Source organism: Phymastichus coffea, unplaced genomic scaffold, assembly GCF_024137745.1.
Source record: "Phymastichus coffea isolate CEN01 unplaced genomic scaffold, Cenicafe_Pcof_1.1 PCOF00125, whole genome shotgun sequence".
NCBI lineage: Eukaryota > Metazoa > Arthropoda > Insecta > Hymenoptera > Eulophidae > Phymastichus > Phymastichus coffea.
This window is the reverse complement of record NW_026706936.1, coordinates 519353-541813: the sequence shown is the minus strand read 5'-3', so window position 1 is coordinate 541813 and position 22461 is coordinate 519353. Positions and strand designations below refer to the sequence as shown.

Sequence of the window (22461 nt, the reverse complement as noted above, 5' to 3'; positions counted from 1 at the left end):
AAAATTTAAAAAAATTTGTGATTCCATTTTTATTGATACTACTGAGTTTTTGGCACTTTGGATCGCAATGCAGGTGGTAAACGTTTAGGTGGCATTGGATCAAATTCGTCAAAACGAATTTTTAAATGTGGACCACCTGCGTTAAGTGTTACTTGACTCAATGTTGGGTCATCTTCGGGCAGTACAAGAGATTCATCTTTTGCGGGATCACAGCAAAATCCGTATGGCTTTTTGCTCATTGGTTCTTGCTTTTGCGACTGCGTCAACTTCTGTTTACCTGCACCTGTCACCGTCTTTTTCATTACAGATGTAGGGAAATATTGTGCGCTCTTCCAGCTAATTTTAGGAAAATTGGTAAATAACTTATATGTTCAATAAAAATTCTACAATCAATAACAGTTTGAGTATATAACTGTATTCAATATTTAGTAATAAAAACTTACGAATTCGTCTTTTGTGAATTGTAGGTTATTTTTGCGTTTTCGATAAATTAAAAAAATCGATTATTTTTTATGGATAAAAATAAAAATGAAACCTTTTTTCTTAAAACAAAAGTTTCTTGCAGATTTTATTCAATAATCAATCGTGATAATTTTATGTTCAAAAGCACTTAATCTCAATTTTATACTTGATGATTTGCAGGAAACAAATGAAAAATGAACACTTCTAGCTTGTCATCAAATTTGGGATCTACTCCAAGCCCTCGAATTCAAGAGACTGAAAATTCAGAACCATCTAATACCAGCAAATTTTTAATTCATATTAAGTCCGATCTTCAAATGCAAAAGCAACAAAAACGCATGAATCGTGAACTCCATAACAAACGAATACAATCTCTACGGAAAGAGTTGGAATACTTGAAAGCAACTGAATGGAAATATCAACCGGTAGATAGATAACTGTTAAATAATAACCAATATTTATTTTTAGGATTTAATAATAGCAATCTATTGAATCTGAATTGACAATAATGATATTAATATTAAATAAAATAAAAGATATAAGTGAAGGATTTTTTCTGCTACTTAGTAAAGAATAAAAAGTCTAAGAATGAGACAAAATATTGATGAAATACTGAATAACTCCATGATTATTTTATTATTTTGTTTCTTATAGTAAGTAAATTGGCAATTTACAGATAGTTTTTAGAATAAACAAACTTTTGAAAAACATGCCTAGTATAAAATTTATATGTATATATATGAAGTATGAATAGCATAGCTTAGGAAATAAATTTCAAGTTTTTACATGAATGTTTTCTTTAATTTTTTACCACTCGCACTGCTAGATACTTAAGTGCTCATTTTCCAAGATTTGATCAACTATTCTTAGTAAACAGCACTTATCAGTTTGTCAGAAAGTCAGTGCGATTAAATCTGAAATATAAATTAATTAATTAACTATTATATAAATAGAAATAATTTGTAAATAGTTTACCTTTGTTAATTCCAAACTATGCTGATTGGGTCTTGATTTTTTGCCTTAACTTTTCTTTCTATCAGGTTCTCTAAAGCTTCACTTCGAACACTTAATGTTTCAATTTTTTCAACAAGCTGCTGATATGGAGAGGCAGGCTGTCCACCCATGACTACATGTCCTAACTTGCTGTCTATTTTGGCATCAAGTCTAGCACTTCGAATCAAGTTCACAATCCAACATTCAGCATGATCAATCTCCATATTTAGTTTTTCAGCAAGCATTCTTTTTGAAAGTAAATCATGTCAATTTTTTTTATTTATTAAAAAAACAACTTTTTAATACTTACTGTATGCTAATACATTGATGGATTCTGCAGAAAGTTTCAAATATCATTAGTCGTGCATTTTCTACAAACTCATTAAGCAAAGCAATTAGGAAAAAATCATTGCACAAAACTATTTGACATTCCTGCAATTTTTGCCGAGCACCATCAAAATCAAAATTTACATAGAGATGTTCTAAAAATTCTGTGATAGGATCTCTGTAAGTGTAAGATTCTTGCTGAATAACTTTTACAAGATCCTTCAGTGCTGATCGCCGTGATCTATTAACAATAACAGCAGCAGCCAAGTATCGTAGGACATGCGGGCACATTGTTTGAATAGCATTCAAATAACTGTAACACAAATGTAATCAAATTACTCATGAGACAAGTATTAGGATTGATGATTACTACTTACTGTGGTCTATACAGAAACATATCAATGATCATATCTCTGCCCTTGATATGATTGAAAAATACAAAAAGGCTCCAGTGAATTAACCAAGTCCTCTGTTGTAACACTTGTAGAGAATTGCCTATTCCAATATTGCTATCAATAAGTTCTCGCACTTTATTAACATCTTCTAGAGCAGTGTCCCAGTCTTGAGTTAAAATTTCAGATGCAAGCTTTCCCCAGGAAGCATTCAAATAATTCTAAAAATAAACTTGTTTATAAACCAAGTTCAGACTAGATATCTATTGAAAAAATTTACCTTATCTGTAGGTGGCATAACCAGCATGTAAAAGTATAAATATGAACTTGCTGTTTGATAGTTGCCACATTCGTACCTGTATTTGGCAAGTTTTACTATGTCATCCATCATCTCTATTTTAAACTGTAAAATAAACACAACATTGAAATTTGAAGAGAAAGCCAATTGCTGAAGCAATTAATGCAACAGGATAAAAAAATAGTTACTTCAACTTCTTCTGCTAGAAATTTAATAAGAGCTTTCGAGTCTCTCATACTTTCCATTTTTTTCATAACATTTTCATCCCCAATAAAATCAAGAACAACTTTAGCATTTTGTTGTAATCTGCTTAATTCTTGCAAAATTTCTTGTCTACGATTTTTCATTTCCTACAATATATATAAATATAATAAGAAATCAGCTATAGGCAACGCGTATAAATACATACCTCTGGTACATTAACATCAGGATATAATTGCTTCTTGACGTCAATCAAATAATCAATCATGTTAGTTTTACTGAGGACATCAAGCTTAGCTTGAAGTAGCTCATTTTCATCAAAAATCTAACGTAGAAGACAGAAATAAAGTTAAACAGAAGCGAGTCACATGGAAAAACGAAGCAGGCGTTGCGATTAACTTACTTCTTTAGCGCTTAAAAACTCTAAATGCGGTAGAACTAAGTGGCGATCAAGGTACTGACCAATGCGATAAGTCAAATCGTACTTTGCCATTTTTGTTGAAATAAGCTTTTTATCTATTTTTGTCAAAAATTATGCAAGTTAAAGTCTATAGGAAAGGAAGGTTAGCTGACAACGAGCCGAGCCGAACTAAAACGCGCGCACGTCACAGCCACAGTCGATGCGAAAGAGAGAAAAGGAATGTGTATTGTGCACTCTACACGGGATAAAGGAAATCAACGGGAAATCGACGATAATTGATTCAGAAAATTTATAAAAAAAACTGCACCTGATTAGCAAGAATAGCAAAACTCATTAATAATTTTGCGTATTTGAGTTTTCGTTAGTAAAATCATTCAAAAAATTGAATACTCCTAGATCGATAGAAATTGAATCTGCGCAGCGGGTTTTATCTGATTTTTCGAACTAAACAAAATACCATTATAAACATTCGTTGAAGGATAATTATAATTTTTCATTACAGCAACATACCTGAAAGATCTGTTGGTAATATGGATCATGGATATACAATTTTGTGGGACAATTTCAGACTCACTTATTTAGGGCCTTTGAAACTTTGATCACATTCCACATGAGGGAATATTCCTTGAGGGTCTGTCTCCATAGGGCCTGCCTGAGTCCCTCCGAGCCGGCCGAGATTTTTTATGGGCACGCCATCTCTATAATTTCGTGTTCATGCGTTTCTCGTATTGGCTGCGTCCGATCGGGCTCGTTTATGTAAACGCAGCCATTCACTATGAAACTCGCCATTGGATACGAAATTATAGAGATGGCGTGCCCATAAAAAATCTCGGCCGGCTCGGACGGACTCAGGCAGGCCCTATGGAGACAGACCCTGACGTTCTTGTTCGATCTGTGTGATTTTGCACCACCGAAACATTCGTATAGTTCACCTTCTACCTTCCTATATGTATCCTGTGGTTTTAGAAGTGCAGAACACAGAAACGTTTATAGAGATATTACAGATAGAGTAGGCATGCCTGTAAGTGAGAACGTCCACCGAATAAAAAGAGAAAGAGAATCCAATTGGTGGTTCTATCTTTCTTTTACATAGCTTACTGCGCATGCGCGACTTCACAGTATACATTGTATACAACGACAAAAGGGACTGCAGTAGACAAAAATCGCAATACTAATTCATGCTTTCTCTCTTTCTATTGGTCGGACGTTACCGCTTACCAGCACCCCTTAGGCATGCCTACTCTATACTTTATCTGTATATCTATATGGAAACTTTCGGTTTTCTTATTTCTTAAACCACACAGTATGTATACAGACGTAGATGATGAACTGTACGAATGTTCCGGGAGGTACAAAATCACAAGGAACAAGAACATCATAGGAATATTCCCTCAGTGTGGAAAGACCCATTCTCGATCATTTAATTAATAGATATACAAAATCTTTTTGAGTGAAAAATACATTAATCGAAATTGGTAATACTAATAATAGTTTTATTTATTATGTGACTTCTAAAATTATAAATATTTTCAAGGGATTCAATTCAAGTAAATAATATTTATTATTTATTGTATTTAAATTTTCCGATTCAAGTTGTCATTGTATAATGTATGTATGTACAACATTGTACATTCGTTTGTACAGTGTACACTACTATACCAAATACATTTGCTATTTTGCAAAAGCAAAGTATTGACATCGTATAAAACATCAACTTCTTTTACTTTATTATCTTAAAATTTCATACAATCCAATCGTAAAATCATTAAATCTACAGATTGAATAATATTCAAAAGGCAGCAATATTACGTTGTTTGTCATTATTTGTATAATTTTGACTTATTGAACAGTTTTATCAACACGTGGTATGAACTGATTGCGAAAAAACACTTTTGGAAAATTGCAACTAGTACAATAAGGGGCAAGTGACTTCTGCAGCCACTGTACAAACAACATTTAATCATGTCATCGTGATTTCAGATACAAATTACTAAAAATGGAAGATGTTAGAGAAGCTATCGGCATTGAAAAGGTGGACATGAGTGGAAAATTAATTTTTGTTGAAGAACATCATAAAGCAGATGCCAATTTTATCTATCATACACTTACCTCTCACTGCATGGAAAAGAATAATATTATATGCTTTGTGCTGTTTCACAACACTTTTGGACATTTTCATAATGTTGGAATGAAGCTTGATTACAATCTCAAAAAAGTTCAAGATAAAAATGTTAAAGTTATCGAACCATTGCGACTTGTAACTAGAAATATGGAAATGAGTACAAGCAATTTAGTCAAAGAGTTGGCTGGAATTATCCAAATCAAGTGCATTTCTACGGAGAAAGAGTCAGTTGATCAAAAAGTATATGTGATTATTGATGATTTGAGTCATTTATTTGATATTGGATTAAGCATGGAAGATGTATGGCTTTTCACAAGATATTTAAGATCATTTGTTAAACAAGAACCTTTTTTCACAGTCTGTATAGGTAGCCATATTTATAAGTCTTTAGGCCATCAATGCTTGCCAAATTTAGCAGCAGTAGTACTTAAACATTTTGCCGATTTAATTATAAGTGTTCAACCTTTGGAAACTGGGTTCTCTAAAAGTGCATCTGGTAAAGTGATAGTTTACTGGAAAGCTTCCAATGAAAGACATAAATTTAAGTGGCCCAAAGAAACAATGTATCTGTATAAATTACTTGATCGACAAGTAAAGTTGTTTGAACCTGGAAGCTCTTGCATTATGTAAATAACTTTTAAATTTTGCACAACACAAAGACTGTATATGAATTATAATGATCATAAATGATCTGAATAAAAAATTACATATGTTCATTATTCTCCTGAGGAGCTTGACATTAAGATATAGTACTTAATTTTATTCAATCTTGATGTGCTTGATCCATGTACATTTATTTAAAAATTGCATTTTCGGTATTCATTCCTCTGAACAATTTAATTTTGTGTGCGGTTGCATTGCCCATGCATGCTGTGCAGTAGCAATACCCAAGTACTTTTTAGCTATCCAATGCAAATTTATGATGAAGAATATGCAGCAATTATTATTTATTTAGATTACTTGTCTTATTAATAACCAATGTCTGCACAACTTATTTGAAAGGTCCAATTATTCTAATTTCTGTAAGCTTGATAACTCATCTATTTGAGATATTAAAATCCATTTCAAATCATGGCGTTCAAAATGATAGCCCTGTTTTCGGATTAATTACTACAGCTGCAGCCTGCAGCAGGCCTCGCGCCGCGTTCAGAGGTGGGTTCGTAGGTCAAGCTGAAAAAGTGGGCAGTGGTGGTCGGCCGTGACGTGGGCTAAGTTTTGCAATTTGCTGGGTCAAACACGGTCGCATTAATTCGGTTGTGCCCGTAATTCTGCGAACACCGCACGTATTTTAACGGGCGTGCTAAAACTAATTATAAGTGCAATAGTGCACGCCGAGCGTAGCAACAAACACGGACCAATAATGCGATTGTATTGATACGACAGCGGGCACGGACATCGAGGAAACTGGAACCTCGATGATAACCATTGAAGACTACTGTGGTAAACGCGGAAGCTGCCAATTTTTGTCTTTAAAGTAAACAACGGTCATAGACGCTCGAGTGTTTATCTTGGTTGATTGTTGGCGGCGTACGGTAGTCGACCGGCGAAGGTGCTGTCGATGGCTTTTCGTAGATGAAGAGCTAAGGTGACGTAGAAAGTAAAAATTGAATCCGTTGATTACGTTCTCGTGTATAAAACTACATCTCTTCTGCACTCCGTAGAGCCGGCAGAAAATGCGTACGCAAAGGGTCGACTCGAAGTCGCTATTGAACGGCGCCATCGAGCGCAACAGCTTGATCGAGACCGGCGACGTGCTGGCGCCGACGTGAACGCGAAGGAGCGCAGGCACGGCCTGAATGGGTTGGGTTAGGTTATGGTCGGCAAGGAATCGATCAACGTTGTTGTAATTTGTATATTTTGAAACTGCGCCTACGTGTGCGAAATAAAGAGAGTTTGAAAGTAACGGATGCGATACAATTAGTCGTGGACGAGCGAGCGGTCAGCCGATGACCAGACTGACGTCGTCGGTGAAAAGGTAGGGGGGCACGTTGAGGTTCTTGGGAGCGGGCCCGCGACGTACCCGGCCGGCCGTGTCGAAGTGAGAGCCGTGGCAGGGACAGTAGAAGCCACCGGGCACCACGCCCGCGTTGGGGATGGGCACGCAGCCCAGGTGCGTGCAGACGCCGATGAGCACCATCCACTCGGGCCGCTGCGACCGATCCTCGTCCGGCTGCGGGTCGCGCAGCTCCGCCAGGCTCTGCGCCCGCTCGCTGTCGATGAGGGCCTGGCTCCTGCAACAGGGCGCGAGCACGGCAGTCGCGGCGCCGCCCCGAGGGCGTTGGCTACGCACCGGTGGTAGACGAACACGGGCCTGCCCTGCCACTTGACAACCCGCACCTTGCCCTCGGGGATGACGGACAGGTCGACCTCGGTCTTGGAAGCCGCCAGCACGTCCTTGGACGCCGCCATCGAGCTCAACAGCTGGTGGACCACGGCCTTGGCCGCGCACAGCCCGGCCACGCCCGCCACTGAAAGCGAGGCCGACGACCGGTCAGTGGCTGGCGTGCTGGCGGGCGGGCGCGTCGCTGCGTCGCACCCATGGTGGGCAGGTAGGCGCCGAGCCGCCGGTCGTCCGCGCTGTCCGAGGAGCGCTGGCGCGGGTCCCGCACCGAGTCCTTGCGCCGGGCCTCCAGGCCGGGCTTCGGGTAGTCGCTGTGGTAGGGGGCCGACGAGGGCCGTCCGAGCCGTCCGAGGCCGGGCCCGAGCCCGCCCCGGGCGATCTTGAGCAGCGCGCGGCTCATCGTCGTTCACCGCGGCGCAACCTCCAAATGCTCGCGGCCGCGGCGCGCGCGGCCGGACAGACGACGATCGCGCGCCGAGCCGCCGAGCCGCTCGCAGCCGAGCGCGAGCAGGGCCGCCAGCAGGCCCGCGCCCAGCACCAGGAACATGCCCTGGGTGTCCTCGACCGCGAGCACGCGGTTCTCCAGCGGCGCGGTCTGCGCGGGGCCCTTGGTCACCTTCCTGCCGGCGAGCCTGGCCAGCCGCTGCACTTCCCAGTCCACGTCCGCGGCGATGCGCCCGAGCAGGCCGTGCTCGGCGGCCCGCGCGACGAAGGCGCTCAGCCTGCCGGTGAGGAGCGAGCCGCGCGGCAGCAGCTGCACCACCTGGAAGCGCACGAAGCACTCGCCGCTCACGTGCAGCAGGGAGCGCCGGGTCGCCAGGCTGCAAGCAGCGTGGGCCGTGAGGCGCCGGCGGCTCGCGGGCGGCCGCGCGGCCCGCTCACCTGGGGGCGAAGTCCGTCTGCACCAGGTAGTCCAGGGCCGTGCGCGAGCCGAGGAAGGCGTACGGCCAGAAGTAGGCGCGGCTGGCGTTGCGCACGCCCTCCAGCAGCTCGGGCACCAGGTCCAGCCGGTGGAAGAGCCGGCGGAGCGCGGGCTCGTCCTCGAAGTGGCTGGCGTTGAACCAGCGCTCCCAGCCGTCGCGATCTGCGGTGGCGCGGGCGTAAGTGCGGCTGGCGGGCGCGGCGGCGCGGCGGCGCGGCGGCGCGGCGGCGCGGCGGCGCGGCGGCGGGCCTACCGAGGGTGCCGACGCGGTAGCGCTGGCGGGCGAGCTCGTCGGCGCGCTCGAGCGCGGCCGGGAAGACGGGCAGCGTGATGAAGGCCACGATGGAGCCGGTGTAGCAGGCCGTGACGATGATGGTGAAGAGCCAGTAGACGGCCAGCAGCAGCGCGCGCGCCTGGCCGGCCGGGTCGCTGCCGAGCGGCGGGCTCCTCACGGCGAACGCGTTGGTGTAGGTGCCGTAGACGAACCAGAAGGCGTCCAGGAGGCGGCCGGGCGCGGCGCCGCGGCTCAGCGGCACGACGAGGGCGAGGTACGAGAGGCAGAGCATCAGCCAGACGGCCAGCTGGAAGGGCCCGAGAACGGCGCGGTACCTGGGGCGGGAGGGCGCCGGGTCAGGCCGGGCGGCGCTCGGCGCTCGGCGTCGGCTACTTGCCTCGGCAGGGCGGTCGAGGCCAGCGAGACGAAGGCGGCGCAGTCCTCGAGGTGCGGCCTGGTCGCGTCGAACGTCCCCTCTTCCAGCTCGATCGTACGGTAGATGCCGCCGATGGCCACGGAGCTCAAGCCGTGCGCCACGTCCGCCTTGGCGGCCTCGAGCGGCCTGCAACAGGGGGGCGGGCGGCGTGCGTGACCGGGCGCCCGCGAGGCCTCGCGCGGCTTCGCGCGGCCGAGACCTACGTGGACAGCTGGCGGGACTGCGGCCCCGCGAACTCCACGCTGAGATTCAGGTAGCTGCCGGCCAGCTGCAGCAGGCGCACCTCCAGGCCATCCCAGCCCGTCTCCTGCCAGGGGCTGATCGAGCTGCAAGCCGACGAGGCGTTCACCCCGGGCGCTGCCGCCGCCGCCGCGCACCACCGTCACCTACCGCCTGATGGTGAACGGCGGGTTCTCCGCGACGGACACGGGCAGCTGGTGGCCCATGAAGCCCCTGCTCAACTTGTCCTGGAAGAGGACTCGCTCCGTGGACAGGCTGCCGTTCAACCAGGAGGCGAGCAGTAGCGGCCGCGAGGCCCCGCTGCCGTCGGCGTACAGCTCGCTCGTGTACAGCAGGTAGGCTCCGTTCTGCGCGTCGATCGCAACCAGTCAGCATCTATCGTCGGCTCTGCTACGACGACGCGCTCGCGAGATCGCCGAGTCTATTCTCCCGTTTCCGACGCTCGGAAAGACCGACAGTGTCGCTGCCAAGGTACCGGTTTCTCGTGACCGACTGTTCGCGCTGAGCCGTGAGTCGTCGTCGTCGTCGCGATCTCGTTTGGCTCGCGCGGCTCCATTGCTGCCGCGAGCAAGCAAACCCGAGCACCTACCTAGCGGCCGACCACTTACGAACGAACCACGCGGCTTGGCGCGCTGCGACACGGAAGAGAGTAAACGCGCGGCGAGTAACGGATTACGTACGCCGCTCTTGCGGCTGGCGCTGTGGCAGACGACGAGAAGGTTGGCGTAGTAGCGAGTCACGTCGCTCCGCAACAGGTTCTTCACCTCCCAGGACGTCTCGGCCGAGACGACGACGACGATCTTGCTGCTGAGGCCTCGCGCGAGGACCTGCCCGATGGCCGTGAGTCGGGAGAGGAAGAGCACGTAGTTGGTGCACTTGTGGGGGCGACGCTCGCGCGGCCGCTCGCGCCCGGACACGTCCAGGCGTTCCTGGGTGACGGCGAACGGCAGCCGCTCGAAGTAGGCCCGCAAGTCGAGCGGCCGGCCCGCCCCGTAACTCGCGTCGTGGATCAGGCCGAGCGCGCAGTCCTCGAAGTACTCGGTGACGAGGTGGCGCAGCAGCGGGATCAGACTGGCGCCGCGGGCCGCCTGCGCCCGCCATGCCGCCTCCGCCTGGCTCCTCGGCAAAAAGGCTTCTCTAGCTCGGCCGGGCCGCAGCGCAGCCAGCGCCAGCGAGACGCACAGCCAGCCGCTCGCTCGCATGCTCGGTTGTGAGCGCCGGCCGTGCTGCCTCGCCGTCGGCCAAGTTCGAGCCAGCCGCGCTCCTATCATATTCATTGGGCATTAATGCCAGAGCGGTTCGCGGCCGCCGCTTCCGGTTTCGACTTTTATCAATAAATGAGAATCGAGGTAGGCAGGTAGATCGATGATTTATTATTGCGATCGAACACTATTTGGTTGTCTCGACGGCCCTGGCCGCGCTCGGCAGGGTCAAGTTGAAGCCGCCACCGTAAAACTTGGCGCACGACGCTGGCGGCGCCGAGGCTTTCTCCTTGCAGCTCTGCTGCTGTTGCTGCTGCTGCTGCAGCTGCTTCTTCTGCGCCATGTACTTGATCTTCACGGCCTTGAGCTCGCACTTCATCCTGTCGATCTCGAACTTGTGTTCGCCTTGCAGCTTCATGTTCAGCTCGGCGACGAGGCACTGCAAAGCGAAACGACGAAAGTGCGACGAAGCCTCCGCGGGTGGCGCTCGAGCCTACCTTGATCCTGTTGCCGCGCTGGCGCAAGGCCCGGCGGGCGCCACCGAGGCGCCGCAGCAGTTCGGGCCCAGGCTGCTTGGCCATCACCTCGCGGAGCCCCATGTACAGCTGCTCCGCGGCCCTGGCGGCCTTGTCCTTGGCGAGCAGCTGGGCCGAGAGCGCGAGCACGCGGCGCTGCAGCAGGTGGGTGCCGCGCAGCAGCTCGAAGCCGTCCGGGTCGGCGGCCTCGAGGCCGCGCCAGCGGTGCACGTTCAGCGGGCTCTGCAGCTCGCCCTCGAGGGCCGCCACCTTGAGCCGCTCGGCGGCGAGCTCGCGCTCCAGGCGGAACAGCTCGCCGCGCAGCTCGGCCGCGCCGGCCGCGGCGGCGCGCAGCGCGCGCGCGCCCCGCCGCAGCCGCGCGACCTCCAGGCGGAGCGCCCGCGACGCGGCCGCGCGGCGCCCGCGGCCCCTCGCCGCGAGGCTCAGCCGCGCGCGCAGCGAGCGCAGCGCGCTGCCCTGCAGGCCCGCCTCGTCGTTGCGCCGCGCCAGCTGGGTGCCGATCGCGTCGCGCTCGGCCAGCGCCGCGGCGATCTCCTTGGCCTGGCGGGCGGCGCGCGCGTCGGCCTCGCGCAGGCCGCCGCGCAGCTGGCGCTCCTGCTGGCGCAGCTCGTGCAGCCGCGCGTGCAGCTCGGCCTGGCTCCGCCGCCCGGCGGCCAGCTCGGCGCGCAGGGCCTCCTTCTGCTTCTCCGACTTGCCGAGCACTGGGGGTGGGTGCAGCAAGCTCCGGGTTAGCGGGGCGCGCGTCGGCGACGGCGGCGGTGGCAGCACTCACGGAACTCCTGCTTGGTCAGGGCCGCCTCGCGCTGCGCGAGCTGCTCGCGCGCCTGCTCCAGCTGCTGTCCGACGGCCTTGAGCCGGGCCCTGGCCTGGGCGAGCTCGTCCTGCGCCAGGCCGAGGCCCTTCTTGAGGCCGTTGCGCTCGGCGCGCACCTCCTCGAACAAGCTCTGCTGCCGGCGGAACCTGCCCTCGGCCTCGGCCAGGCGCTTCTGCCAGTCCGTCGTCTCCAGCCGCTTGGCCTTCAGCTCGTCCATGCAGTCCTCCACCTGGGGAGCGGTGCGACCGGTCGCGAGCCCGTCAGACGCGCCACGCTCGAGTCGCGCCGGCGGTCGACGCGGCGGGGAGGCGCACCTTCTGGGCGAGCTGCTGGTTCTCGACGGCGCCCCTGTCGCGCTCCTTCTCCAGGGCCGTGGCCTGGCGCTGCAGCTCGGCCGCCGCCTCGGCCATGTCCTCGATGCTGCGCTCCATCTTGCGGCCGGTCTGCTCGAGCACGCGGATCTCCAGGGCGAGCTTCCGGTTGGCGTCCTCGAGGCCCTGAGCGCTCTTCAGCGCGGCCTCCCTCTCGCGGCCCAGCTTCTCGGCCACCTTCCGCTCCAGCTGCAGCTGCTTGGTCAGCGAGGCCACCTCCAGCTCGGCGCTGCGCAGCGCGGCCGCGGCGCGCTCGCGGCCGGCCTCGGCGCGCGTCGCCGCGGCGCGCTCCTGCGCCAGCCGCCTGCCCGCGGCCTCCTGCTCCGCGCGAGCCCTGGCCAGCTGCTCCCTCAGCCTGCAACGCGCGGCGAGCGTGAGCGCGGCGCCCCGGACGAGCGCGCCTCCAGCGAGCGCCCCGGCCGCCTACCGCTCGATCTCCCGGGCCGCCAGCTTGGCCTCGGCGCCGCCCTCCTGCAGCTGCTTGCGCGCCCGCTCGGCGGCGGCCCGCAGCCGGTCCGCCTCCGAGCGCGCCGACAGCTGCTTGAGCATCAGCCGCTGCAGGTCCCGCTGCTGGCGCTCGGCGCGCTCGGCCTGCTCGCGCAGCTCGGCGCTCCGCTGCGCCAGCTCGGCCGCGGCCACCGCCGCGCGCTCCTCGGCCGCGCGCAGCTCCGCCGCGCCCGCCGCCGCGCGATCCTCGGCGGCGCGCAGCTCCGCCTCGGCGCGCTCGGCGCGCCGCCGCTCGGCCGCCAGCTCGCCGGCCTGGCGCTCGGCCGCCTCCTGCTGCTCGGCCAGCCGCCGCGCGGCCTCGCTCGCGCCGCGCTGCAGCTCGCCGTTCGCCCTGCCGAGCTGCTGCAGGCGCTGGCGCAGCGTCTCGATCTCGGCGAGCAGCCGCTCGCGCTCGCGCGGCCCGTCCTTGCGCCGCTGCGACTGGTCCGCGGCGGCGGCCGCCGCGCTGCGCGACACGCGAAGCACCGGTCAGCCGTCGGCCGCGCTCGCCGCCCGCCGCCCGCCTACTCACTGCTGCTCGCTGGCCAGCTGCCTGTTCTTCTGGGCGAGCTCCTCGCCCAGCTTGCCGACGGACGCGCGCAGCCTCTCGATCGCCTCCTGGGCCTGGCGCTCGCGCGCGTGCGCGCTGTCGGCCAGCCGCTGGCTGTCCTGCAACTGCTGGCGCAGCCGCTGCTCGCTGGCCGCGGCCGCCGCCACCTGCGCCTCCAGCTGCCGCGCGCCGCTCGCGCGCTCCTCCAGCTCGGCCTGCGACACGAGCGCGTGAGCGCCGCGCTCCCGCCGGCCCGAGCCGGGGCCGCCGACCGGCCGCTACTCACCGTCAGCCGGCTGCACTTGTCGCCGAGCTCCTGCTCCAGGCGCTGCGCTTGGTACAGCGACTCGAACAGCCGCGTGTACTCGGTCTCGTACGCCGCCAAGGCCTCGTTGCCCCTCATCTCGCTCGTTATCTGCGCTCGTCGTTTCACCGTCCGTCATCGTCAGTGCCCTCGCCGATGCCGCCCCATCGTCTTAGCCTTACCTTCGCAAAGTCCTGCTCCAACGTGCAGTAGACGCTTCCGGCCGAGCTGCCCTCGGCGGAGGCCTCCCCGGTCTCGCTGCCGCCATCCTGGACGCAAGGCCGATCTCGTCACCGACTCTCCGGAGGCGGGCTTCCGCGCGAATAATTACCCTCTCCAACTCGGCGTTCATCTCCATGTCCATCATGCCTGCGGCTTCAGCGCTGCGTCTTCGCCGGCCACTGCGTGCTCGTCGGACCGACTGGCGCTTCGCGTGCTTGCGCTTTGTTGACGAGCTTCCATGACGACCACCAGCCTAGCACTTTCTCCTTGGAGGACGCCAATGAGTGACAGGCACGCTACTTCTCTTCTGGCTGCTGGGCTACTCGACCGAGCGAGCGAGCGAGCGTCCAGCACCTGGACACGGCTAGATGCGAAATTGGGAGCGGCTTCGACAAATCATTACGCACACTGCTATACAATAACAAATTTTATTTACACCCATTATCTGTCGTCATAAATGTTACAATATTTAATACGAATGAAATCTCGGCCGAAAACCTCTAAACATAAAATTGACAAGTTAGATATTGGCTATCGATGAATTATCTGTTATCTACCAAGTTATAGCATACGCAACTTTTTGCACGACGATTCAACGAAAGCAACTGTCGAAGTTGGCCAATCGTCCCAATTTTACCGTGACTCCTACATCCATTTCTCACGATATTCATTTGATAGCTCATCAAGGGATACCTCGCTTCATCTTCATCTTCATCTTCGTCTTTATCTTTATCGTTCGTCAGTCTGTTCGCACTTACTTACTTGTCCTCGTCCGCGAAACATTGTCATTGCATTCTACCAAGTGACTATTTTTGAATTGATGATAACCATCAAGCATAAATGATTTTACACTGTCGTCTTTTATTAGCCACGCGTAAATTCGCCGGCTTGATGCCGAATCGAATGATATCAAAAGGAGACATTCATCTTGTTCAAACGATTTCGTAATTTATTGCACTCGCACGTAAAGCCTTCAAATGTATTTTGTCTTCCTATCGGGAGCACACCTCTTACTGCATTATAAACCAGAGAAAACAACAAACTTACATATTATAAGGTCCGCTTGCGTGTACACATAGCGCAACGAGATTTGGGCCGATCTGCCTTCCCATTTTTCCTCGAGTAGGTATAACAATACGGAGCAAAGTATATTGTATGATCAGAGTAATTATGCAGACTGGGTTTATACGACGGCATTGATTATCCAAAGGTAATTCTTGAAAAGTCGCTGAATTATAAGCATCGACGTTCAATTGTTTAGCCCAACCGACAGGTTAATATTACGTTGAAGATCCAGTGTTCAAGAATTATTTTTTGAATAATGGGCTCAATTAAACGGGCTACAAGCAAATCAATGCAATCGTCCTGTAGTAAACTATCGAGTCGCGTCGATGCGTCACTCGCTACTCACTCGAGGCAAATTTTCTAAATCTCGATGTACCATGCATACGTGCAGACGAATCTCCGCAAAATAATATAAACACGGGCGAAAGATTTGCGCGTATCCCTATATAAGTTACTTTTCAATCATATTCTTTAACAATACACAATCGACGCTACTAAATGTATAAAAATTAAACAAGAGTTATTTTATAAAAAAATAACATATTCTGTTCTTACGCTTACAGTTCGCTTGTTAGTTCAGTCGTAAAGAAAATTCTTATAATTATACAAGCTTGGTCATTCGTGTCAACTTGGATATAAAAACACCGTCAAACAGCAAAGTCAAACAGTCAAGTTGGTGTTGGAATTCACTTATTTATCACGATACACTTTATACATAAGAATTTACATTGGAAACCTGTGGGTCGCAGGTTTGACAACCAGTAGCAATATTTTATTTGACAGACACACAAACGTTAGAAGCAATCCGAAACAAGTGTTCGCGACGGCGATCTCGACTGAAAAATTATGCAAGTCGCTTATTCACGCTAGGCCACTTTCGTTATTTTTACTCGCACATGCGCGCCTGCAATTGAATATGTAGTACAAGCATGCGTACACAAATTGCGTAGATGGAATGTGTCGGCAGGTACCGTCGGGATCAACAGCACAAGAAAGATTTGTCCGATAATCCGTGCTTCTGAACACTCCATTGATATTATAAAAGTTGAAAATTGATCGCATGCATAAATTTTCTAAAGGACCATGAAATTCAAGTCCGTCCTACACGTTGAAATGAGACAAGTAGATGTAAAAAAGATGATATCTCACGGCTCAATCGATCGTCACTGAATAATCTACACGTCGAGTTACACGACGGTGTGCTGCTGAGACCATAGTCGATCAGGTTCCAATTGGCTACGATACTCTAACACCTACGTTTGAAAACAGTCTTTCAGGTCCGAACGCACGAGTACTAAATTGAATATTCCTTGGTAATCGAGCAGTCGGCGCACCGAAACGTAGTTTCCAGCAAAAGAAAAGGAGAAAGCATCGAAACAAAGGCGGAGACGTTGTTCGTTATTGTCCGTTAAAGTTGGCACGGGAGTCTGCAATGTTGACCTCCGTGAAGCCGGGAACCGACATTCGCGCGCCAAGGAATACTCGCTGTAGGCAGTTTTGTTTAACGCTCACGTGATCGACATTTATGTACATCATTTACAAGTTGAAATACAAGCGTCACAAGATAACGTCGTCGGGATTGCAGTCCCAGAGTGAAGCCAGTCCGGAAACTGGCTTCTCCGGCACGCCTCCCGTGCGAGCAAGTCCACGAGCCAACGTATCCCCGTAGTTTTATCAACTGGTACAGACATACCGCGGCTCGATAATGCGCCTCGGAGACTCTCGCGTCGGTCGCTTTGCTTATCCGTTGCTGGTCGATCGACGCTCGGAGCTGCCCTCGACCACTCGGCCCTCGTCGGATACGCGCGAACGTTGACACTAGAAGAGCACGAGCTCCACGGACACTGGGGCGCGCGATCGACTTGCCACGCGGGGCTCGGGGCGGGCTCGATCTTCAGCTGCTCGAGGCGAACTGCGAGGAGACGGTGAAGGGCGTCACTTGGTACAGGTAGCACCGGTTGCAGACGCGGACGGGCTTGGTGTGGCCGTAGCGCGGCAGGGGCACGCTGTTGCTGCTGCACCGCCCGCAGAACACCTGGCCGCAGTTCCTGCAGTGGTGGCGGCGCCGCACCACCGTGAAGCCCGCCTGGCAGGCCATGCAGCGCGGGGCCACGCTGTCCGGCACCCAGACGGGCGCGCGCTCCACGCGCTCCAGACGCTCCAGGCACTCCTCGCCTCGCTCCGGCGGCGCCGAACCTGCAAGCGTTCCACGGGTTATCCGCCGAGCCGAGGCGAGCGCGTCACGCGCGCGTACTTGTTTCCGCGGCGGGCGGCTGCTCCACGTCGGGGGCCCGGGGCCGTGGATCGGGCGCGGCTGCCGCCTCCGCCTCCGCGGACTCCTCCCCCTCGTCGGCGCCCTCGCCGGCACCCTCGCCGGCGCCCTCGCCGGCGTCCTCGCCCTCGCTCGCCGGCTGACTGCTGTTCATGAGGAAAACGCACTTGAGGATGTTGCGCAGGTCGGACGCGAAGTTGGTTTGCAGCTGGTCCGCCACTCCGGCGATGCAGACGAACAGCCTGTGCACCAAGTCCTCGGACGACCTGCGGACGACCAAGCGGGGTTAGACCGGACGGCCCGCTCCCTCGCGCGGCCAGTCGGCGCACCTGAACTTGGCGCGGATCTGGTTGCGGTTGGCGATCTCGGCGGCCTGCATGGCGAGGGCGATCTCCTCGTCGTCCTGGCAGTCGCTCTGGAACTCGCTGGTCTCCGAGCTGGTGTCGTAGCAGCTCGAGCAGCTGGAGCTCGACTGGCGGCCGTCGCTCTCGCCCGGCGGCGGCTTCGGCTGGGCCGCCTCCGGTCGAGCGGCGATGCCGCTCTTGTTGGTCCGCGGCCCGAGGCCGTCGTTCTTCAGCTCGGCGTCGGACCTCCGCCTGGCAGCCGCCAGCGCGCCCTGGCAGTCGAGCCTCTTCTTGAGGCCGTCGCGCCTCCGGAGTCGCTGCAGCTGCTCGGACCGGGAGCGCCGGTGGTCGAGCAGCTTGCGGCCGTGGGCCCTGGGCTCGAAGTGCTGCATGCGCGGACTGGCGCGCGGGCTGCGAGCGCCAAAGCTGGGCATCTGGCGCGTGTTCTGGCTGGGGTGCAGGCTCGCCCCGAAGTCGACGAGCCGCGGGTGCGGGCTCCTGTCGGTCGAGTTGGAGCGCGAGCTCCCGGCGCTCCTCGGCGGCTCCTCGGCCACCGCCGCCACCGCCGCCGCCGCCGCCGCCGCCGCCGCCGCCGCCGCCGCCTGCTTGTCCTGCGCGTCAGCGGCCGTCGGTGGCGGCTGGGCCCGCGAGCCCGAAGGGCAGTCCCGGCACTGGAGCTCGCTCCAGAACTCCCTGCGCGACGTCGACGCTCCGATGTTCAAACCGAGGTTCTCCCAGTTCTCCGTGTAGTTGACCCGGAAGCCGGGCTGGTTGGCGTCGCAGACGGGCAGCTGGCCGCTGCCGTAGGCGACGCCGACGATCTCCTGCTCGCCGCAGCTGTGCACGCCGATCGACTGGTCGGGGGACAGCGCGCCGGCCTTGCAGCCGTCCAGCGAGGGCCGCTGCCGCTGGAGGTAGGCGGCCGCCTTGGAGCCCCGACTCCGGCAGACGCACGCGTGGCCGGGCTTGTCCGAGTCGCGCCGCTTGGGCGAGTTGAGGTTCGAGCACGAGTAGCTGGTGTTTTCCTCCTCCTCCTCCTCCTCCTCCTCAGCCTCCTGCGGCCGCTGCCGTGGCTGCTGCTGCTGCTGCTGTTGCTGCTCGGGCTGCTGCGGTTCCGGACGCTCCGCGTCATCGGTCCTCGCTTGCGGCACCGTGCCGGCGACGACGTCGCCCGCGTTCAGCCGATCGGCCTCGCTAGGGAAGGCCTTCTTCTCCTCGGGGCTCTTGTCGTAGAGGCTGGTGTTCTCCGAGGATATCATGGTGCAGAGGCCCGAGTCCGTCTGCTCGGAGATGTCGTTCTGGGAGTCCGCCTCGAGCAGCAGGTTCGACAAGCTCTTGTTGGCCTCCGATATGAGCTTCTTCGAGTGGACGTCGGTGGGCGCGTGCCGAATCGGCGCGGCCTCGGCGGGCGTGCTGGCGCCCTCGCGCGACACCTGATTCAACAAGTACTGAGCCGGAATCTCCACGGTCACGGACGCGGAGTCACCTGCAACGGAGGAAGCGTTACGAAGGGAGCCTGAGCGAGCCGGAGCGAGCCGGAGCGGCCGAGCGTACAAGAGTACAAGTCGGAGGCGCCGGCCGTCGGCGAGGCCCGGGGCGAGGGCCGAGACGAGCCGGCCGGGCGCTGCTCGAGGCCGAGCACCGCGTCGTTCGCCACCTCGTCCATGTTGCTGCCGTTGTTGCGGGTGACGGTGTAGAAGTCGGCCACGAAGTGCTTGCAGTTGGGATAGCCGCTGTAGAAGCCGCTGACGAGCTCGTGCAGGTCCGGGTCAGCCTGGCGCTGGGCCGCGCCGCCGGCGGAGCTGGCGGCCGGCTCCTCGATGGAGCACAGCAGCTTCTCCAGCATGTAGAGCTCGCGGCTGTTGAGCGTCCAGAGCAGCTCCCTGATCTTGAGCAGCAGCGTCTGCGGGCGGACAGACAGACACACAGGCAGGCAGGCAGGCAGGCGGACAGTCGGTCGGCGAGCGAAAGGGGCGGCGGGGCGGCGGGTCGGCGGGGCGGCTACCCACTCACCCTGAACGGCCGGAACATCTCGCTGATGTCGTCGTGGTTGTCGAGGCAGAGCGGCCCGCCCGGCGCGGCCAGCAGGCCGGCCACGATGGCCAGCCGCGGGATGGTGAACATGAGCGCCGGCTCGTAGTTGTCGACGTCCTGCTGGGCGAGCAGGCCCCGGCCGAGGGCCCGCTGCAGCGTCTCGGAGAAGAGCACGCAGACGAGCTCCTGCTGCTCGTACTCCCGCGTGGACTTGACGGGCACCATGGCGCCCACGTAGCAAAGCTCGAAGTCGGCGAACAGCCGGTCGAAGATCTTGAGCGACTCGACGAGCTTCTCGGCCGCGGGCTCGCTCTGCTCGAGGGCGCGCAGCTCCTGCAGCTGGCCCTGGCGCAGCGCCTGCTCGCGCAGCAGGCTGCGCACGATCTCGAGGCTCTTGGTGAGGGCCTTGGCGAGCGGGCGCATCGCCGAGGACTCGGCCTCGCGGTTCAGGATGGACGAGCCGGCGGCCAGGCACTCGGCGCCGAACCACAGCTGGCCCGCCAGGTTCTCCTGCATCACGTCGTCCGGGAACTTGACGCGGAAGTCGCGGTTGGCGCGCGCCTCCGGGATCAGCTCGTCCATGATCTGGTTGCAGATGCCGAGCACCCGGTCCTGGCAGTGGCGCAGCTGGTTGACCAGGCTGCTGCAGCGCTCCGGCTCCTGGCGCCCGTCGAACGAGTCGAGCTCGCAGGCCACGCCGTTGAGCGACTCGTCCGCGTAGAAGAACTGCGCCAGCAGGCTCTTGTCCTCCCTCTGCGGCAGCGGCCCACTCAGCGCGTGTCGGCGCCGCGCCCGCGCCCGCGCGCGCGGATCGATGGGCGCGCGTGACTCGCGGCCGCGGCGAGCGCGGCCGGCCGAGCAGGAGCGCCGCTTTCTCCCGCCACGGCCGGCCGCGCTCACGGCTGCGCTTTCGCGCTGGCCCTATCAGCTGGTGCGTGTCGCGCGCGTCCGGGCGCGCGCGGCCGCTCGGCGAGTGCTTGCGCAACGAGCGGGCGCGGGGCGGGCGGCGCGCGACGACAACAGGTGGCTCGAGTGCACTCACCTTGGGCCTGTAGAACCACTTTCGTATGGAGTCCATGTTGCGGCGCGCCGTCGCCAGCGCGCGTCGACGGCCACACTGGCGCGAGCGTCGGGCGCAGCGCCCGGGGCGGCCGGGCCGCGCGCGGCTCGCGGGGCCCTGCGCGGCTAGCGGCCGAGGCCGGGGGCCGACGGGCCAGCGCGGCGGGCGCAGCGCCGCCGCCGCCTCGACGGGAGCCCGAGCGAGGCGCCGCCAGCGCGGCCGCGTGCTCGGGCCTCCATTGCCCGACGGGCTGTCTCCGGGGCGCGCGACGCTCCGGCTGGCCGCTCCGCGCTGCTGCCGCTGCCCGTCGCCGCCGCGCTCGTCCTGCGCTGGCTGTCCGCGGCCTCGGTGCCACTCGGCCCACTGCCCAGCGCTGCTCCGCTGCTCGCTGCTCGCTGCTCGCTGCTCCGCTGCTCCGTGGCTCGCCGCTGCTCCGTGGCTCCGTCCGCCGAGTCGCGCGTCTGGCGTCTGCACTCTGCTCCGCCGAGTGGCCGCGCGGGCGCAGCAGCGAGCAGCAGTGGCGCGCTCGCGCATGCGCCCGCCGCCGGCCGCTCTCGCGTCTCCGCGCTCGGCCGCTCGCTCCGCGGCGCCTCGACGAGGCCTGCCGAGCGCGTCCGCAGCGACGCGTCCGGTTGTCGTCGCACTCGTTCGAGAAATGGGTCCGACGAGCGCTCTTCGCGGGCGCGCGCGCGCGCGCGCGGATCGTCCGTCGCCCCTGACGGCCCCGATGCGAGCAGAGCAGCCGCTACGCGCGGGCCGCCGACGCTGCGCGCGAACGCTGGACGGAGCTTGGCCGAGCTTGCGGTCCGCGCGAATCGCTCGGTCAGCACTCGGTCGGTTGTCGTCGGTCTGGGGCGCCTCGGACTTCGCGATCGGATTTTCGTCCGACCGACGGCTGTCCGATCGTCTCGCGAGACGCGAGGGCTCTTCCACTTACGGCAGCTGCTCGTCGGGCGAACAGCTGCGACGATGGTCGAGTGCCGATGCCGGAGCTGCGCATCGAATCGTCGAGTCGCGACACAGCTAACGCCCCGCGGTGCGCTCGCGAGACCGACCGCGATTAGCTGGCGCTCTGCGTCAACGGCCGACGGCCGACACGCGAAACGCAGGCTCGCGCGAGGCCGCGCGATGGCGCCGGCGGAAGGTCGCGAGAACAAAGGCGCGACTCACGCAGTTATCGGACAAGCAGCTGCAATTACGCATAGCGTCGAGGCCGCTGAAAAGGCGCCGATCCAGAGTGACAAAGACTCGGGCTCGGACGGAGTAACGAGGCCGACCGAGATGGGCGTTGAGAGCAGCGCCGCGAGACTATGCCGCGCGGGCGGCTGGGCGTGCAACAGGTAATTCGAAAATGAGGGGGCGCGCTCGCGACGAAGCACCGCGCCAGGGGCGAAGCGGAGAATAGCGCTAATGCCGATGAACGGTCGGCGGAGGCTAGCGGCAGCCCTCGAGCCGACGAGCGCGCCGACCCGCCGCTATAAAGGCTGCCCGCGCGCGCCAGCGCCCAGTGCTCGACCGAGAGCGCGCGCGGCGAGCTTCGGCAGCTTCGGGAAGGCAGCGGTGAGTGGAGAACGCGAGGGCCGGCCCGCGGCCGCGCGTACCGGCCGCCGGCCTCGTAGCGACGGCCGGTACGCGTCGGCCTGGCCGCTTGACCGCCAGGTGGCGACGCGCGCGCGCCCGTCCGCGCAATCGACGCCCGATGGAACGGCCCGGCACCCTCGGCACCCTCGGCACCCTCGACACGGCCCGGCGGCGCTCGATGGCGACTCGGA

General features: G+C 56.9%; 4 protein-coding genes and 1 long non-coding RNA gene across 9 annotated transcripts; 2 read left to right on the top strand and 3 right to left on the bottom strand.

The window, feature by feature from the left end:
* The first annotated feature begins 217 nt into the window (after nucleotides 1-217).
* On the top strand, nucleotides 218-1638 carry LOC131671392 (uncharacterized). Its single transcript, XR_009302535.1, has 3 exons — nucleotides 218-354; nucleotides 643-887; nucleotides 1503-1638. It is a non-coding gene; the product is annotated as an uncharacterized LOC131671392 (long non-coding RNA).
* LOC131671391 (eukaryotic translation initiation factor 3 subunit E) lies at nucleotides 897-3850 on the bottom strand. 3 transcript variants are annotated; one of them, XM_058947769.1, is made up of 10 exons: nucleotides 3669-3850; nucleotides 3552-3604; nucleotides 3077-3189; nucleotides 2882-2998; nucleotides 2661-2822; nucleotides 2455-2577; nucleotides 2160-2395; nucleotides 1766-2095; nucleotides 1438-1701; nucleotides 897-1376 (listed from the first exon to the last, which is right to left on the bottom strand). In XM_058947769.1, the coding sequence occupies exons 1-9, from the start codon at nucleotides 3704-3706 to the stop codon at nucleotides 1443-1445; spliced, it is 1431 nt and encodes a 476-aa protein (XP_058803752.1). In that variant the 5' UTR covers nucleotides 3707-3850; the 3' UTR covers nucleotides 897-1376; nucleotides 1438-1442. The 3 variants fall into 3 exon arrangements, with proteins under 3 accessions (XP_058803752.1, XP_058803754.1, XP_058803753.1); XM_058947771.1 differs by lacking the exon at nucleotides 3552-3604 and having other exon boundaries at nucleotides 3669-3774; XM_058947770.1 differs by lacking the exons at nucleotides 3552-3604; nucleotides 3669-3850 and adding an exon at nucleotides 3402-3537.
* A 338-nt stretch (nucleotides 3851-4188) lies between these two features.
* LOC131671428 (cilia- and flagella-associated protein 58-like) lies at nucleotides 4189-14059 on the bottom strand. The gene is made up of 18 exons (XM_058947818.1): nucleotides 14024-14059; nucleotides 13875-13961; nucleotides 13675-13803; nucleotides 13371-13603; nucleotides 12780-13304; nucleotides 12296-12707; nucleotides 11940-12210; nucleotides 11129-11868; nucleotides 10878-11070; nucleotides 10110-10693; nucleotides 9580-9776; nucleotides 9393-9515; nucleotides 9151-9315; nucleotides 8733-9088; nucleotides 8440-8641; nucleotides 7979-8378; nucleotides 7753-7936; nucleotides 4189-4283 (listed from the first exon to the last, which is right to left on the bottom strand). The coding sequence occupies exons 1-18, from the start codon at nucleotides 14057-14059 to the stop codon at nucleotides 4189-4191; spliced, it is 4932 nt and encodes a 1643-aa protein (XP_058803801.1).
* LOC131671394 (elongator complex protein 6) lies at nucleotides 4425-5925 on the top strand. 3 transcript variants are annotated; one of them, XM_058947774.1, is made up of 2 exons: nucleotides 4425-4569; nucleotides 5075-5925. In XM_058947774.1, exon 2 carries the CDS (start codon nucleotides 5091-5093, stop codon nucleotides 5844-5846), a length of 756 nt encoding a protein of 251 aa, XP_058803757.1. In that variant the 5' UTR covers nucleotides 4425-4569; nucleotides 5075-5090; the 3' UTR covers nucleotides 5847-5925. The 3 variants fall into 3 exon arrangements, with proteins under 3 accessions (XP_058803757.1, XP_058803759.1, XP_058803758.1); XM_058947776.1 differs by having other exon boundaries at nucleotides 4425-4641; XM_058947775.1 differs by lacking the exon at nucleotides 4425-4569 and adding an exon at nucleotides 4727-5015.
* A 275-nt stretch (nucleotides 14060-14334) lies between the features above and the next one.
* On the bottom strand, nucleotides 14335-20806 carry LOC131671408 (lateral signaling target protein 2 homolog). The gene is made up of 6 exons (XM_058947793.1): nucleotides 20672-20806; nucleotides 19609-20382; nucleotides 19150-19498; nucleotides 17581-19081; nucleotides 17234-17517; nucleotides 14335-17175 (listed from the first exon to the last, which is right to left on the bottom strand). The coding sequence occupies exons 1-6, from the start codon at nucleotides 20705-20707 to the stop codon at nucleotides 16874-16876; spliced, it is 3246 nt and encodes a 1081-aa protein (XP_058803776.1). The 5' UTR covers nucleotides 20708-20806; the 3' UTR covers nucleotides 14335-16873.
* Nucleotides 20807-22461: the final 1655 nt, after the last annotated feature.